This window comes from Pan paniscus, chromosome 19 (assembly GCF_029289425.2).
Source record: "Pan paniscus chromosome 19, NHGRI_mPanPan1-v2.0_pri, whole genome shotgun sequence".
In the NCBI taxonomy this organism is placed as follows: Eukaryota; Metazoa; Chordata; class Mammalia; order Primates; family Hominidae; genus Pan; species Pan paniscus.
The window spans coordinates 14,283,734-14,298,236 of NC_073268.2; the positions used below are offsets into that span (position 1 = coordinate 14,283,734).

At 50.8% G+C, this 14,503-nt stretch overlaps 1 protein-coding gene across 1 annotated transcript in view; it reads right to left on the minus strand.

The window, feature by feature from the left end:
- Positions 1 to 447: 447 nt before the first annotated feature.
- SLC13A5 (solute carrier family 13 member 5) overlaps positions 448 to 14,503 on the minus strand; it is a 32,125-nt gene continuing 18,069 nt past the window's right edge. Inside the window, exons 8-13 of the mRNA XM_008962494.4 lie at positions 11,698 to 11,913; positions 10,064 to 10,164; positions 9,024 to 9,142; positions 6,751 to 6,912; positions 3,437 to 3,574; positions 448 to 2,242 (exon numbers count right to left, since the gene is read on the minus strand). Coding sequence (XP_008960742.2) covers positions 2,111 to 2,242; positions 3,437 to 3,574; positions 6,751 to 6,912; positions 9,024 to 9,142; positions 10,064 to 10,164; positions 11,698 to 11,913 — 868 coding nt within the window. The 3' untranslated portion in view covers positions 448 to 2,110. The remainder of the gene's footprint in view (positions 2,243 to 3,436; positions 3,575 to 6,750; positions 6,913 to 9,023; positions 9,143 to 10,063; positions 10,165 to 11,697; positions 11,914 to 14,503) is intronic.

Consider the following 14,503-nt stretch of genomic DNA (forward strand, 5'->3'; position numbering starts at 1 on the left):
CCCTCAGTCTGGTGGGGCAGGCCAGTCAACAGCAGCGGCACGGAGGGCAATGATAGAGGGCTGGGGAGGAAGGAAGCCAGCAGTTGTACCTTGGTGGGGGGAGGTGGCAGCCTTTTCCCTACTTCCCTCCCCAACCAAACACTTTGCTTCTTAGGGCAAGGACCACCCTGTCTCATTGATCACTTGTCCTGTGCCTATCTCAGGGGAGGCAACAGACAGGGACTCGTGTTTGGAGATCTTCCCTTGGCATGGACTTGCTCTTGGCCACTCACCTTTCCCTACAAGCCCCATAAGGCCAAAGCCCTTCATGGTTAGCAGAAGGAGCACGGGGTATGGGGTTGGAAGCTCTTGGTTGGAACTGTAACTGCTAGTAACTTGATGTGTGACTTTGGACACTTCCCTTGGCCTCTCTGAGCCTATTTTTTGAAAGAGAAAGGAGGATAATAATACCTTGCTATCTCACAGGGTTGCTGCAAAGATCGAATGAGATAACTAGTGGATTCAACAGGGACAGGAAGGCCTGGCACCCAGCAGGTGGGCAGGGCATAACCGTTCATTCATCCACCTCCCTGGGCTCCCCACACTGCAGAAAACCAGAGACAAGTCAGCAGCACAGTGGAGCTTTCCGTGGGAGACAGAGCATTTAATGAGAGCAAGAGCTGGACAGTGTGGTCAGGAATCGTCCCACCCAAGGAACCAGACACATACTCGGTCCTTGATGGGGTTTCCTGAGGCTCTCATACTTTCTCCTGCCCTGGAAAATGCCATCCAGGAGCTCATCTCTTTGCTACTGCCTCTCTTCCAGAGCAGCACAAGAAGGAAATAAAATGGACTTGCGGGGGAAAGAAGATGCTTGTCTCTCATGTCTGTCTCTTACAGGGGGGTTCTGAAGATTCCCACAGCCTCTCTGGAGTTGTTGCCCCACTTTGGGGTCTTTGTCCGAGGAACTTCAAGTAGATTGGCCCACGGGCAGGGGTTGTTTGCTGAGAGATCACCAAGCACTGCTCATTCTCAACGATCCTCTGTTGTCACCAGCCATGGCTGTGAAGGCCAGTCAACAAAGGGAAGATTTTCCCCAGAGGAGCTCAAACGCTGGCATGAAAGCCTCTGAAGTGGCATAGCCAGTGGAAATTAACAGCTGTGTCCACTCTGGGCCTCAGGTGAGGGAGGACCTAGATAGCCCACTGTGGCCCCCAGAGCGCCATCACTGCCCATACTTGGAGTGTGATCCTAGCTATTTGGGGATGGCAGGGGAAGCATCTCCCAGAAAAGATGACCTGCCTGGGAGAAAAGGGGGACCCCAGAGGGTGCCAGCCAGGGCGTCTCGGCAAATGTTGACCCAGACAACAGGGGACCAAGGAGTTGAAGGAGGCTCACTGGAGAGGTGGGACAGGGGGCCAGTCAATTAAAACAGAACCAAGTGATGAAGGGAGTAGGTCGGCCTGTGGTGCACTGTGGGTGGGAAGCCAGGTGTCGTCCTGAAGTTGGCAACTCAGATTCCTCATCCTTTGGTGGTGGCCACACGAGGAGTTCCCAGAGGCTTCAGGAGGCTCTGATTCCCACTCTCACTCCAGCAGTGGGAGGTTGCTCAAGACCAGGCATTCCGTCCCTGGCTGGGGTGTCCCTTCCAGAGTGACAGAGATGATCTGAGGCTGCTCAAGGTGAGCTGGAAGGGACATGGGCACTGGTAGGTGGTTGTCTTAGCTCTCAACCAGGGGATTTGATTCCCATTTAAACTACCTAGGACGAAGCGAGTGAAAACCAGAGCCCCGTGTGGGGGATGCTTGAGGCAGAGCGGGTACAGCAGCCTGCATCCTGATCCCTCGGCCACCTGGCTTCCCTCACAGAGATAATGGCAAGGCTTGGGAAAGATGGGTCCAGCAGCCCACTGAGGGGTTCCCTTCATTTCTGAGCCTGCCCTCCAGCTGCCCATGACCATCTCTGCATCCAGGCCTGGAGGAAGAGGTGGCCCATTGGCTGGGTTTTGGTGGTGTGTGGACATCGTTGGGTCATTTTGGGGTGTGAACCCCAAAACTCTGTACAAGATGTGCCAGAAGGTTCGGTAGTCCTGAGGAGGGCAAGGGCTGTGTGTGTGGTCTTGTGGCTCTTCCTAAGTCTCAATATGTGTCACATTAGCCCAGTCAGGGAAATGATCCAAGTCAAATATGGCCCGTCCCCAGGTGTTGACAGCCAAAAACACACAGAAGACTCCAATTATGTTCATTATGACTCCTGTTTTCACCTGGAAAAGAGACAGTGTCAGAGTCAGCACCCTGAGGCCTGCTGGGGACTAGCGCTCTCAGAGAGGAGGACAAAGGGTCGGCTCACTGGGCCTCGATGTCCCTGTGCCATGCTCCGTCCCTGGCTGGGGTGTCCAGACCCCCAGGACAGTGCGACTTCATGTCCCCCAGGTATCCTCAGTGCTCAAGGCATCCCTGGGAAGTAGGCAGAACGGATGGGTTCTCTATGCCCGTGCGCATTTGGAAAAGGACCTCAGAGAAGTGACAGGAGGCAACAGCTTAGGCCATTCAGGGAAACGGTCACAGAGCCCAGTGTGTGAGTCCAGGTTCATTGCTCACCCCAGTGCCTTAACCATCCTACAAGGACGTGCCAGCTTCCCTGTGGACCTCCTCAGGCTCTTTCTGATGCCTGCTCTGCAAGCTTCCCTCATGGTCACTAACCATCGCTTCACTACCCTGTTGTACATATTTTACTGGGGATTGGAGTCAAGTTTGCAGTCCATGGTTTCTGGGACCCACCCTTTTTTTGAAAATGCTCCATGGAGTCCCCGAGATACCCAGCAGAGGCTCTGAGATAACGAACACCCGATTGGTCCCAGGTACATTTCTGGCCTCCTGGGCTCACACACTTGCCCCTTTCCCAGCCCAGAGCTGCAAAGCTGCCCTTCTCCCAGCAAAGGTGACAGAGCCAATGAAGAGTTCTTCCTCTGACTACATTTGTTTCCAAGGCATTATCTACTCCCAGGCAGTGCTCTCTCTCTCCCTCTCCCTGCTTCTACCTCTTCAGGCACCCCTACGAATCTCTGTGACTGTCATTAGCATCCCCCTGCTGCCTAAGCCTGCCCTGCCTATCTTCATGGTTCTTGCTAATTTGTCAAGTTCATCCTTGGCCACGTGAGTCCCTCAGCCCCACCTTCACCCCTTCCAAGGACTCCCCTGGTGCCTGCACAGGCTTCTCCAGGTGGGAGAGTCTATAACCCACCTCAGAGAAAGAACAGTGTGTGAGGCTTGAGATCATCTCAAAAAAAAGAAGAAAAGCTGCATTATAAATGTCAACAATGGCTACAGGTCTGGATGTTCCGTGGTATTCCCAAGTCACATGACATCGTTTTGAAACTCTGTCATTCATAAATGGGGCATCCCTTATGACAACAGCATTATAGTCCGACGGGAGTAAATAAAAACAGCTGTGTTACCATGTCAGCAACCTTGAGGTGCCCGTAGGTGAACACGATGGCATTCGGAGGGGTGGCCACAGGCAACATGAAGGCAAAGGAGGCACTCAGGGTACAGGGCAGCATGATGTACAGCGGATTGAGGCCGATGGAGCGAGACTGCGGAAAAACAGCACTGCAACATCACCGTACAGAACACAGAAGCTCTTGGGGACGTGATTCTGAAAAGGATTCTCTGAATGTGCTGGGTACGTTTGAACCTCTGTGCCTCTGTCTTGGTTCCTCTCCCTTTTGCCACGTCTCTGGCAGATAATTCCACCTACGGAACACTGAAGGCTGAGCACAGAGGCCACCTGCCCTAGAAGGCCTTACCCCCTCAATTCATTCGACATGTATTTCTTGGGCACCTACTATGTGCCAGAGACCATGCTGAGTACTTAGACTGTGCTCAACCTTACAGTGCCGCGTGCACATGTCTGTGTGTCCTGCCACAGACTGAGAGAGCCTAGAGGCCAGGGACCACATCTTCTCTCCCGCATATAAATCTGTGGATGTGTGTGTTTTTATACATGCGTGGGGTCATTTTGCACATGGAATTTGGTAGCCACCTTTTAAATTCTACACTTTAAAATTTAGCCACATCCAACAGCACCTATCAGAGAGTAGGCACTCATTAAATATTTGCTGAGTGTATGAATGAATGATGTAATTCCTAAAATCTATCAAATCAATCATGTATCATGCACATGAGGGCAGACACATGCAAACATGTTTGTTGCAACCATGTAACAGCAAAACACAGGAAGCCAACTCAATGGTCACTAATAGCAGAATGGTTAAATAAAATATGATATATACAAATAATGGAATAGTATGCAGCTGTAAAGAATTGGATTTTTTTTTTCTTTTTGTGCTAATCAGGAAAGACCTCCAAGATAACCAAGGCTTCATGGTTAGATTTTTTAAAAATTAAGATGAATGGCCAGGCGCAGTGGCTCACGCCCGTAATCCCAGCACTTTGGGAGGCCAAGGCAGGCGGATCACCTGAGGTCAGGAGTTTGAGACCAGCCTGACCAATTTGGTGAAACGCTGTCTCCACTAAAAATACAAAAAATTAGCCAGGCAAGGTGGCAGGCACCTGTAATCCCAGCTACTTGGGAGGCTGAGGCAGGAGAATCTCTTGAACCCGGGAGGTGGAGGTTGCAGTGAGCCAAGATCACACCATTGCACTCCAGCCTGGGTGACAAGAGTTAAACTCTGTCTCAAAAAAAAAAAAATTAAGATGTGTAATGACTATAGAATGATACCCTTTATTTAAAGAGAGAGAGAGTGTGTGTGTGTGTGTGTGTGTGTGTGTGTAAAATATCCAGAAAAATATTTGAGAAATTAACAGAGGTCATCTGTAGGGAGGAGGCTAGAGGATTAAGGTCTGTATACATCTTTGCATTATTAGACATTTTTAGCCATATACCATCTGCAATTAAAAAAAACTATACTATGAGCATGTTCCCATTTTATTACTCTTTGAAACTGTGATTTTTAATGGCCTGATAATGTCATATTATATGAATATATGATAATTTATTTCAGCAAACCCCCTGTTACTATGGATATATTTGTATAATAATTCTGTCATACATCATCATCACATATGTTGGTAGGCATCTCTGCTTATTTTCCTAAGATATATTCCCAGACATGAAATTGCTGAGTCAAGGGGTCTGAGCAGGTTTAATGTTACGGTTCCTGTTGGTAAACAGCCCTCTGAAAGGACTGCGCAAGTCCCACGCCCCCTGGGAATCACTGAGGGGTCCCACGCAGGGGCCCAGCTCTTCCCTGGCGCCTCTCCCCCACCATCCTCATTTTCCTAGCTGTGGGTACCTCATGGTGTCTGCACCTCACACTGCTCTGCAGCCCAGCTCAATGACCATCACCTTTTCCTTTCTCATAGGTGGGCGTGAGACAGGAGTGTGATGGGCCTTAGAGGTAGCTGGGGGAGTTTTTACTTGAGGTTCCTGGTTCTAGAAAAGCCTGTTTTCAAAGAGCCCGTTAGGGCCTGCATTTGCCTGGTTGGAACCCTCAGTGCTCCCAGTTAGGGCTGGAGATGACAAAGCCACGGCCTGTGCTAGGAGAGAGGAAGCATCACCACCACGTGCCAAGCATCAAAAGGTGCTCCTTCTACTGGGCGTCTGTTTGGACAGTCTGCTTAGGAGAAGAGGAGACAGGCCACTTTGCTATTTTGAACATTTTCACCTCCTTGCTATTTTTAACACTTTCATCTTCACTTGGAGGAGAAAAAAACCACTTAGGTTTGCTTTTTATACATGCAGACGCCCAGGCAGCCGAATGGAAATTCACCACCTTCGATCCTGTGTTCAGGCCCTCTGTAAATCTGTCTCCCAATTCCAGAATAATGACAGCCTCTCCCATGCTCATTTTGCAGTCTACAGAGGCTTTTCATAGCCCTCATCTTACTTGGCCATCAGCACAGCTCTCGGAAGAAAGAACTGAAGGGCCATGTTCAGAGATCCCACATCTTGAACTCGGGTCTTCTGACTACGAGACCAGGGATCTTTCCATACTACCCTGAAGCTGGTATGTCTTGCAATGGATGACAGAAGGAAATGCAAAAAAAAACAAACAAAAAAAAACCCATAGCCACTGATTTTCCTATAAGCTCTGCTTTCTTCTCAGTCCCAACTCAAAAACATGCTAGTCCACAGAACAGAATGCCTTAGCCTGGCACTCAGCAGCTTTTCCCACAACCGACAGCTACCTCTCTCAACTCCCCGGGATCCCTTATCCCTGTGCTCACCAAGCAAGGCTTCCAGGAGTCCTCAGTCATGTGCACCATTGCCTTTCCTTGCGCTGCTCCATCTTCCCAGAATTCTCTCTCCCTTCCTACCTACTCCCAAGTCCCCACTCCTCCAAGGCCTCTTCCTGGGGTTTCCAGCCAGTGGTGCTCCCGGTCTGCAGTCCTCCTGCACACCTGTGCTACATGCTCAGAGACCACGGCACTGGCCTGCTCCTCCTTAGCCCAAGTCCTGTCTCCCCAGCTTGAAAAATAATCCAGTTAGATTTATAAAATAAACTTGAGCACTTGGTCCATGGTTGGTGCTTTAGTCAGCAGGAGGGATACAAAGAGGAGTGGCAAAGCAGCGGAGGCCTCAGGGGCAGAGGCATCCAGGGTCCACAAATCCACGTCACAGTCAGACCTGGGTCTCCAAAGCCTGGTCTGAGTCTGGCCTGGATATTGCTGCCTCGTCAGGGACCCACAATATGGCCATGTGTTCCTGTGAAATGGAAGGGCTCCTCCCCACTGTCAGGTTACTTACCATGGAGGCAAAGATGGGCAGGAACAAGGTGGTGGTGGCCACGTTGCTTGTGCACTCAGTGAACACGGCAATGAGCAAGGACAAGATCAAGGTGATGGCTGCCGGGGGCACTGCGTGCAAGGGCTCCATCTGCTTCCCCATCCACACGGACAGCCCCGAGGCCTGGGAAGCACCAGGAGGGCAGTCATCTCAGCGCTCCCAGCTTGCAGTTCCTTCAGGGCCAGAGCAAGCTTGGCCCATCCTCCCCTCCCGACCCTCTCTCTCTACACCTCATAGGTGACCTCATCCATTCCCACCATTTTCATCCCCGTCCTCACTCTGCTGTCTCCTAAATCTGTATTTCCAGCCAGCTGGCCTACTATGTGGATTTACATACCCATACACCTTCTGGAAATGTCCACCCAGATGTCCCAAGAGCACAACAGACTCAACATGCTCCACCCTGCATTCATCCTCCATAGCCCAGAATCTGCTTCTCTCTCTGGGCCTCCCAGTTTGGTGAATGGACACACCATCCACCAGCCATCCAGCCCAGTAGGCTGGGAGTCATGCTGCCGGTCTCTGTTCCCCTCCTTCCTTATACCCAGTCAGTCACCAAGTCACCCAAATGTCTCACATCCATCTCCTCCTCTTCAGTGCTCCACAGTTTTGGAAGCTCAGGAGAATGATTTCAACCAGACATTGAGGGTTTAGATTTAGGGCTTTGGGCTGAGAAGAGATTGTCCAGGGAGAGAATGAAGTGTAAAAAGAGGAGAGGCCAAGGACAGAGCCTGGGCAGACACTCCTGTTTCAGGGAGAACAGAGAAGTCAGCAACGAAGGCTGAGCAGGAATAGTCTGAGTCCGAAGTAAAGCCGGAGACTGTGCTGAGCTGGGGGCCAGAGGAGGAGAGAATGTCTACAGAGTCCAAAGCTCTGAGCCTGAGTGAGATGGAAGGCTGCAGACTCTCAGCTAGTTCTCCTTCAAGCCCTACCCAGCCCAGGCCCCTACTCCAGACATCAGAGTGATTTCCTCATGTGCAGATCTGACCAACTCACCCCCTGGCCTCAGTCCTTCAGTGGCTGTCTACTGCCTTCACGATCAAGTCCACACCCCTCTATCTTGCGGCCCTCAGAGAAGTGGCTTCTGGTAGCCTCACCAGCCTCATCTTCTACTTCTCCTCAGCTAAATACCTCACATTTTTCCCTTGCTCGTGTGCTACTTCCTGAAATGCCCTTTCATATATGTGCCCCTCCCTAGTCTGTGAAGTCTGCCACGAACAGGGACCGTATCTCAATCTCCTCTGTAATCTCTGTGCCTGGCCTAACACTAGGGACATAATAGGAATGTTGGATGGATGGATGGATAGATGGATGGATGGATGGATGGATGGATGGATGGATGGATGGATGGATAGATGGGTGGATGGATGGATGGTTGAATGGATGGATGGATAGATAGATGGGTGGATGGATGGACAGATGGATGGATGGATGGATGGATGGATGGATGGATGGATGGATGGACGGACGGACAGACGGACGGATGGATGGATGAAGACATGAATAGATGCATGGATGATGGATGAAGAGGTGACTAGATGGATGGATTTGTTCACCTCCGCAAAAACTTAGCACCCACTAGGCACCAGGCTGTGTCCTAGATATTGAAGAAACAGCAATAACAAGACCAAGTCTGTCTATTACACTCCTGGATACTTGGGTGGGTAGATGGTTGGTTGGAGGACAGCAGCAACAAGCTAGCTCATCCCTCCCTCTGGCTCATTTCTTCCCCAGGAGGGAAAGAAGGAGGTAAAGAAAGTTATATTTTTGTGTGTTTTCCAACATGTTCCTCACCTCCTACGCTGCTACATACTTAGCTAAAGAAAAATTTTGAAGTAGCTACCATATTAAGTAGCCAGTAGAAGGACCAAAGGTAGTAGTAAACAATATTGACAAGGACTGGAAAGAAAGATTTCCCTCAGACAAATCAAAGCAGAGATTATTGTGATCAAGCCCCAGAGGGTGCCTGACAGTGTCCTCTGCCTCTCTTGGCTAACCACGGTCACTCATTCACTCATTCCTGCAATCGCTCAAAGGTTACTTTCTGTCTTCCAGGCCCTGTGTGTGGTGTAGAGTTCCTAGATGACAAGACAGAGTCCATGTCCTCAAGGAATGTGCGGTTATACGAAGGATGCAGGCACAGAAACACACAAGCCCAGGGATGGAAGGGTGGAGAAATGCCACCCTCTTGACGAAGAAGAGGGCTCTGGGCAGCCTGTGGCTGGAGAAGTTACCTCAGATCCTTTAGCCAGAGCAAATCCGCCCCCTAGTAGCAGCACAATGCCCCAGGGCACTTTCTCCTGGGTTACCTTCCAATCCAGCAGGGGAGGGGGATAAAATGGAGTTTTCCTTTCTGGGAAGAAAAAGAAAAACACACACACACACACACACACACACACACACACACACACCAGAGCAGCATTAGAAGACAAAAGAAATCTAATCAAGGGGGAATAAAGCTAATAAGGACAATGAGGTACCATTTCCTACTTATAAATTAGCTAAAGTTTACAATAATATACACATTGCTGGTGAGGATATGATCAAACTATTACACACACTGCCAATAGCATCGTAAATTGGTATGACCTTTTTGAAAAGCAATTTGGCCATACATTTTAAGGGCCATTAAGACTTTATATTCTATCACCCCAGCAATATTACTCCTAGAAGTTTATCCTAAAGAAAAAATACCCTCAAAGGAAAAGCTATATGCAAGAAAACATTAATTTATGAAAATAAAAAATTCAAAACAGCCAAAATGTTCTATAACAGGAGAATGATTACAACCCCTCAACGCAATATAATGCCATTATTAGAGAAAATATATTTGAAGACTGTAGCAATAGTGGGAAATGTTTATAGTGTAATATCAATCAAAAGTGGTAGAAGAAACAACAAAGAAATAGGATTCAAACTGTGTGTGTTGATTATAATGTAATATACAGCCATATTAGCAAAGACTGGGAGGAAGAGAGAAAACAAAAAATTGCTGAATGGAAATCAGTGTTATGGAAAATTTGAAACATTTTCTGTTCCTGTTGTAATATAAATAAAATTTCAAATGTTAAATTCAAATGTTAAAAAGCAAAAAAGAGATTTTGCACTAAATAATACCACCGGTGGCTTGAAAGCCACTGTTGCCCAGGCTTTTGTAGCCAGTCCTCTTAGATATGATGGGATTTTCTCCCTCTAGGCCCAGGGCATCCCATAGTGACCCTTTGCTTCCAGGGCTCTAGTCCTGATGACTGGGCGATCGGAACAGGAGACTTACCTTCCTCAGTCTGGCTGCGGAAGTTAAACTTGGGCTTCTGTGAAGGCACAATGAATAGCAGGGTGGCCACAAAGATGGCCACAGTGGCATCGGAGACATACCTAGGTGGGGAAAAGCACAGCTCATCTGCGACAGAGACAGTCACTCAACAAACCCATCCCAACTCCAGCAGTTCTGTGTCCAAATGCTCCTATGCAAAGAAACAGGCTCACAGCCTTAAAAGTCAAGGTCAAGAGTGGTGGCCGGGTGCGGGGGCTTATGCCTGTAATCCCAGCACTTTGGGAGGCTGAGGCGGGAAGATCACAAGGTCAGGAGTTCAAGACCAGCCTGGCCGACATAGTGAAACCCCGTCTCTACTAAAAATACAAAAAATTAGCCAGACATGGTGGCGGGCGCCTGTAATCCCAGCTACTCGGCAGGCTGAGGCAGGAGAATTGCTGGGAGGTGGAGGTTGCAGTGAGTTGAGATCATGCCATTGCACTCCAGCCTGGGTGACAGTGTGAGACTCTGTCTCAAAAAAATAAAAAAATAAAAAAATAAGAGTGGTATGGGAGACTGAATCCTGGCTAGAAATCAAGATGCCCACACTCTTGACCACCAACTTTGGGTGATCCTAAGCAGTCTACTTCCCCCTCTCAGCGTGCATTCTCCATAGGTGTATTTCAGGACCTCTTCTTGACCAGGTTCTCTAGAATTCTGGGTTCACCAGGGTGACCATGAGGACTTTGGTGCTGACCTAAGCCGACCTTCAAAATGAAATGGCCATCATAGCAGCATCTCCCTGCCCACATCTTCTGCCTTTTCTAGGATGTACATGTTTCTCATCCTTTCTTCCATTCTGACAACGTCTTAGCCAGGAGAGAAACTACATGTACCCCCTTTGCCAAGTCTCTGTCTATGAAGCTTCCTAGATGTGTGCCTTTGGAGGGATTTGACCAGATGTGAAGATGAGAAAGGGAAGATGGCAGAGCAGAGATTTGGAAACTAGAGCTCTGGGAACCCTACTCCTAGCCCAAGAAATCTCTCTCATCACAGCTCTGGCCACCCTGCCTGGCCAAGGATTTTCTGCTCAGCCTACTCAGGGAGGAGAGGATACCACAGGAACACATTAGGGTCTTATTGTGGAGCTTGGTCAGAAAACAAAAATGAGTCATGAAACCAACAGAGTGCTCTCTGAAACCCAGCTCCCAAAAGAGGAGAAGTCTTGACCAAGCATGAGTGCCTGGCCCACATTCCTCTTGCCACCTGTAGCTGAGAACAGCAGCATTTAGGCACTAGTGCACTAAGCCAGCGGTGTCTTTCTTTCTTTTTTTTTTGAGACGGAGTCTCTCTCTGTTGCCCAGGCTGGAGTGCAGTGGCACGATCTGGGCTCACTGCAACCTCTGCCTCCTGGGTTCAAGTGATTCTCCTGCCTCAGCCTCCCAAGTAGCTGGGACTACAGGCATGTGCCACCACGCCTCGCTAATTTTTTGTATTTTTAGTAGAGACAGGGTTTCACCATGTTGGCCAGGATGGTCTCGATCTCCTGACCTCAAGTGACCCACCCACTTCAGCCTCCCAAAGTGCTGGGATTACATGTGTGAGCCAACACGCCTGGCCCTAAGCCAGCGATTTCTATTGAATCCAAGACTTACTTTGTCTCACCCTCCACCCAGGCGACAGTCAGCCAGCCGGGCATGAAGCCGGGGTCTCGGGAGAACCACAGGATGACCAGCAGGAAGAAGCAGATCAGCACGTTGATCTCCGCGAAGGACAAGGGCCCCAGCTTCCGGTACTCCTCCTGCAGCACCTTGAGGACAGCCTTCTCGTTTTTCTTGCTCTCTAGCCCACAGCCCCAGGACTTTTTAAAACTGGAGAATGCAAAGATGAGAGAAGGGCAGGGCAGACTGGTTGGCTCAGGTGCTGGTCAGATGGAGCCTAAATGTTCTACAGCAGAATGTAGCAAAAAGACACATAATGCTGTCCTCGCCTGCTATGGGGCCTGGAGAAAGGCCCTTCCTGCTTCTTTCCCCCTCCTGTTCTCCCATCCCAGAATGTACTAGGGAAAAGTCTCTGTAGAGAGGCTAGAGGGTCTCGGCAGGTGCCCAGACACCTGGAGACTGGCTGCTCCAGGGTCACTTGGGGGAAGGCCATAAGGAGCTTCTGAGCCTGCACAAGGTGGGAACGGAGCTCCCTCACATGCTTCCCAAGTCTTCCTCCTTCCACCTCAGCCTGGAGCTGCCTTCGATGCTGTTGGGATGCCAACCCCCATCACCAAGGTGGCTCAGGGAGACGCAGGGAGTGAGTATGAACCCTGGCAGACAGGGCTAGTCAGGGGCAGAATGGGTCCTTGTGTTCCCTGGAGTTGGAGGTGCAGGATTAGGGATCCAGGAGACCCTGGGGTTAGCAGCAAGCATGGCTAGGGCAAGAAGGAAGCCAGCCCAGGATGGCACCCCCATCCTGGATGGGCCCCCTTGAGACCAGTGTCCATTGTCCAGGGTGTCCTGTAGGGCCTCCCCTAAGGTGGTGTTGGCATGAGGAGGCAGGGAGGAGAGGAGGTTCTTGGAGGAGGTGTAGAGGGGAGCTCAGCTGTGGAGGGGGGATAACTGGGGCCACTGTGCAGAGGACTAAGGCCTCAAGGTATGCTGAAGATTCCATTCACACATTCCAGTTCCAGCCACTGTTGGTTTGAAGGGGTGGGCAAGGCCAAGAGTATTGTCCTGGAGAGCCCTCCCTCGTGAGAGCCCTTCCGGGGGCCATGAGACATAATCATAGGAGGGCAGGGGTTGATGGAATAGGAGCTCATTCCTGAAGCCAGTGCTGGATGTGAACAGCCTTGGAGAGTGTGAGGGCCAAGTGTTGGTGTGATGGTGGCTTGGCCTGGAACATGGGGACACCAGGACATCAGGTCACAGCTTTCTGGGGTGCTCAGGGGTCAGAAAAGGAGGCAACACTGATGGGACCTCAGGTCTGCACGGCTGGCTAGGATCTCCCTGCTGGGCAAGGCCGTGTATCCTGAGGGTCACCTGCTAGGGACACTCTCTAGACATCCGGCACAGGGATGGCTCTGCTGGTGTAAGACGGGGCCTCTCTGCTGCCACACCCTTGGCTTAGTAAAGTTTGTGCTCTACCAAGCACCTCTCTGCTGCCAACTGTCGTCCTAGAGACCCTGGGGCTCAGCCAGGGGCTTCAGGGTTCCAGGATAAGGGGTGACCTTGGTATTACTAGTGGCCCAGGAGTCAGAGCCTGCATTTGGTGCTGGCAGCTCATCCCCAACACCACAGTAGCTGCAGACTCTGGGGCTGCATGGAGTATGCAATCGTCCAATGCCAGTGCCCCACAGTGGTACCGCCAAGCCTTCAGAGTCTCTCGTGCTGAGCAGCTTTGCTCTCATCTCTGGGTTAATTTCATCTGGTGATGACCAGGCTGGCATGAGATGCAAGTAAATGGATCCAGTTGGCCTGTGAGGGGCCTAGGTCAGGGTCAGGGGTGGGGACCACAGAGTCCTCCTACAGCAGAACAGCCTTCACCATGATGCACCATGGTGAACTTGGACTGAATATGCTGCAGAGCCAACAAGAAGGGAGAGATCCTTGAGTTTTGTGTGCCTCTGCCCTGGCAGGGGTCCCAAAGAACCCTCATGGCTATTACAGGAGGTGAGCCTGGTTGGGACAGTTAGGTATAACCAGTAATAATATCCCATGTAGTTCTTGGTGGTCCTGGGGTGGGTCCTGGGGTGGGGTCTGGCCCCTTTGGCTAGATATAGCCTAGGAGGCTGCACTAGGCTCTTCAGCAAGATAGTTTTCCTGGATTAGGCTAGAGGCCAAGACCTTAACCTCGTTCTCCAGGATCGTTCAGATGAGGAACTCGAGTGAGAGCAAGAGCTGACAGTGGAGCTGCCTCCTGCCGCTGAGACAGGTGCTCCCTGGCCTCAAGTGGGGAGGTCCATGAGGTCACAAAGGCAGGCAGGGACCACCAGGTCCTAGTTTGTGGCAGGACGTGGCCTGGGCCAGAGCACTGTTCCCACCACTCAAACCGAATGTAAAAGCTGTCCTCCACCTTCCAGATCTGGAACCAAAACAAAGCTCCTGTGAGGTACCCCGGCCAGCCACACTGCATGCGTCCAAACTAGAGTGCCCCGTCGGGAAGGGGAAGGGGTGGGACTGGACTGCAGCCACGCACCCCACCACGAGCATGCTCAGAAGCCCCCTGCTGCAGACACTCTCAGGCTCCCCTGCCAGTCAATGAGAGTTGATGAAGGCCGTGCCAGGCTGGGTGGACTCAGCTTCAGGTTCTTGGCTGTGAGTCTCCAGGGGCCTGACATCTGCCTCTGGCCAGACAAGAAGCTGATGGTGCCCTTGTGGCCCCAGCGCCATGCTATCTCCCTCCTCTTTCTCAGTAGGCCTTGGGGTTCTAGGGCAGCCCTGGGCCCTAGCTAGTGCTTCTGACACCTGGTCATGC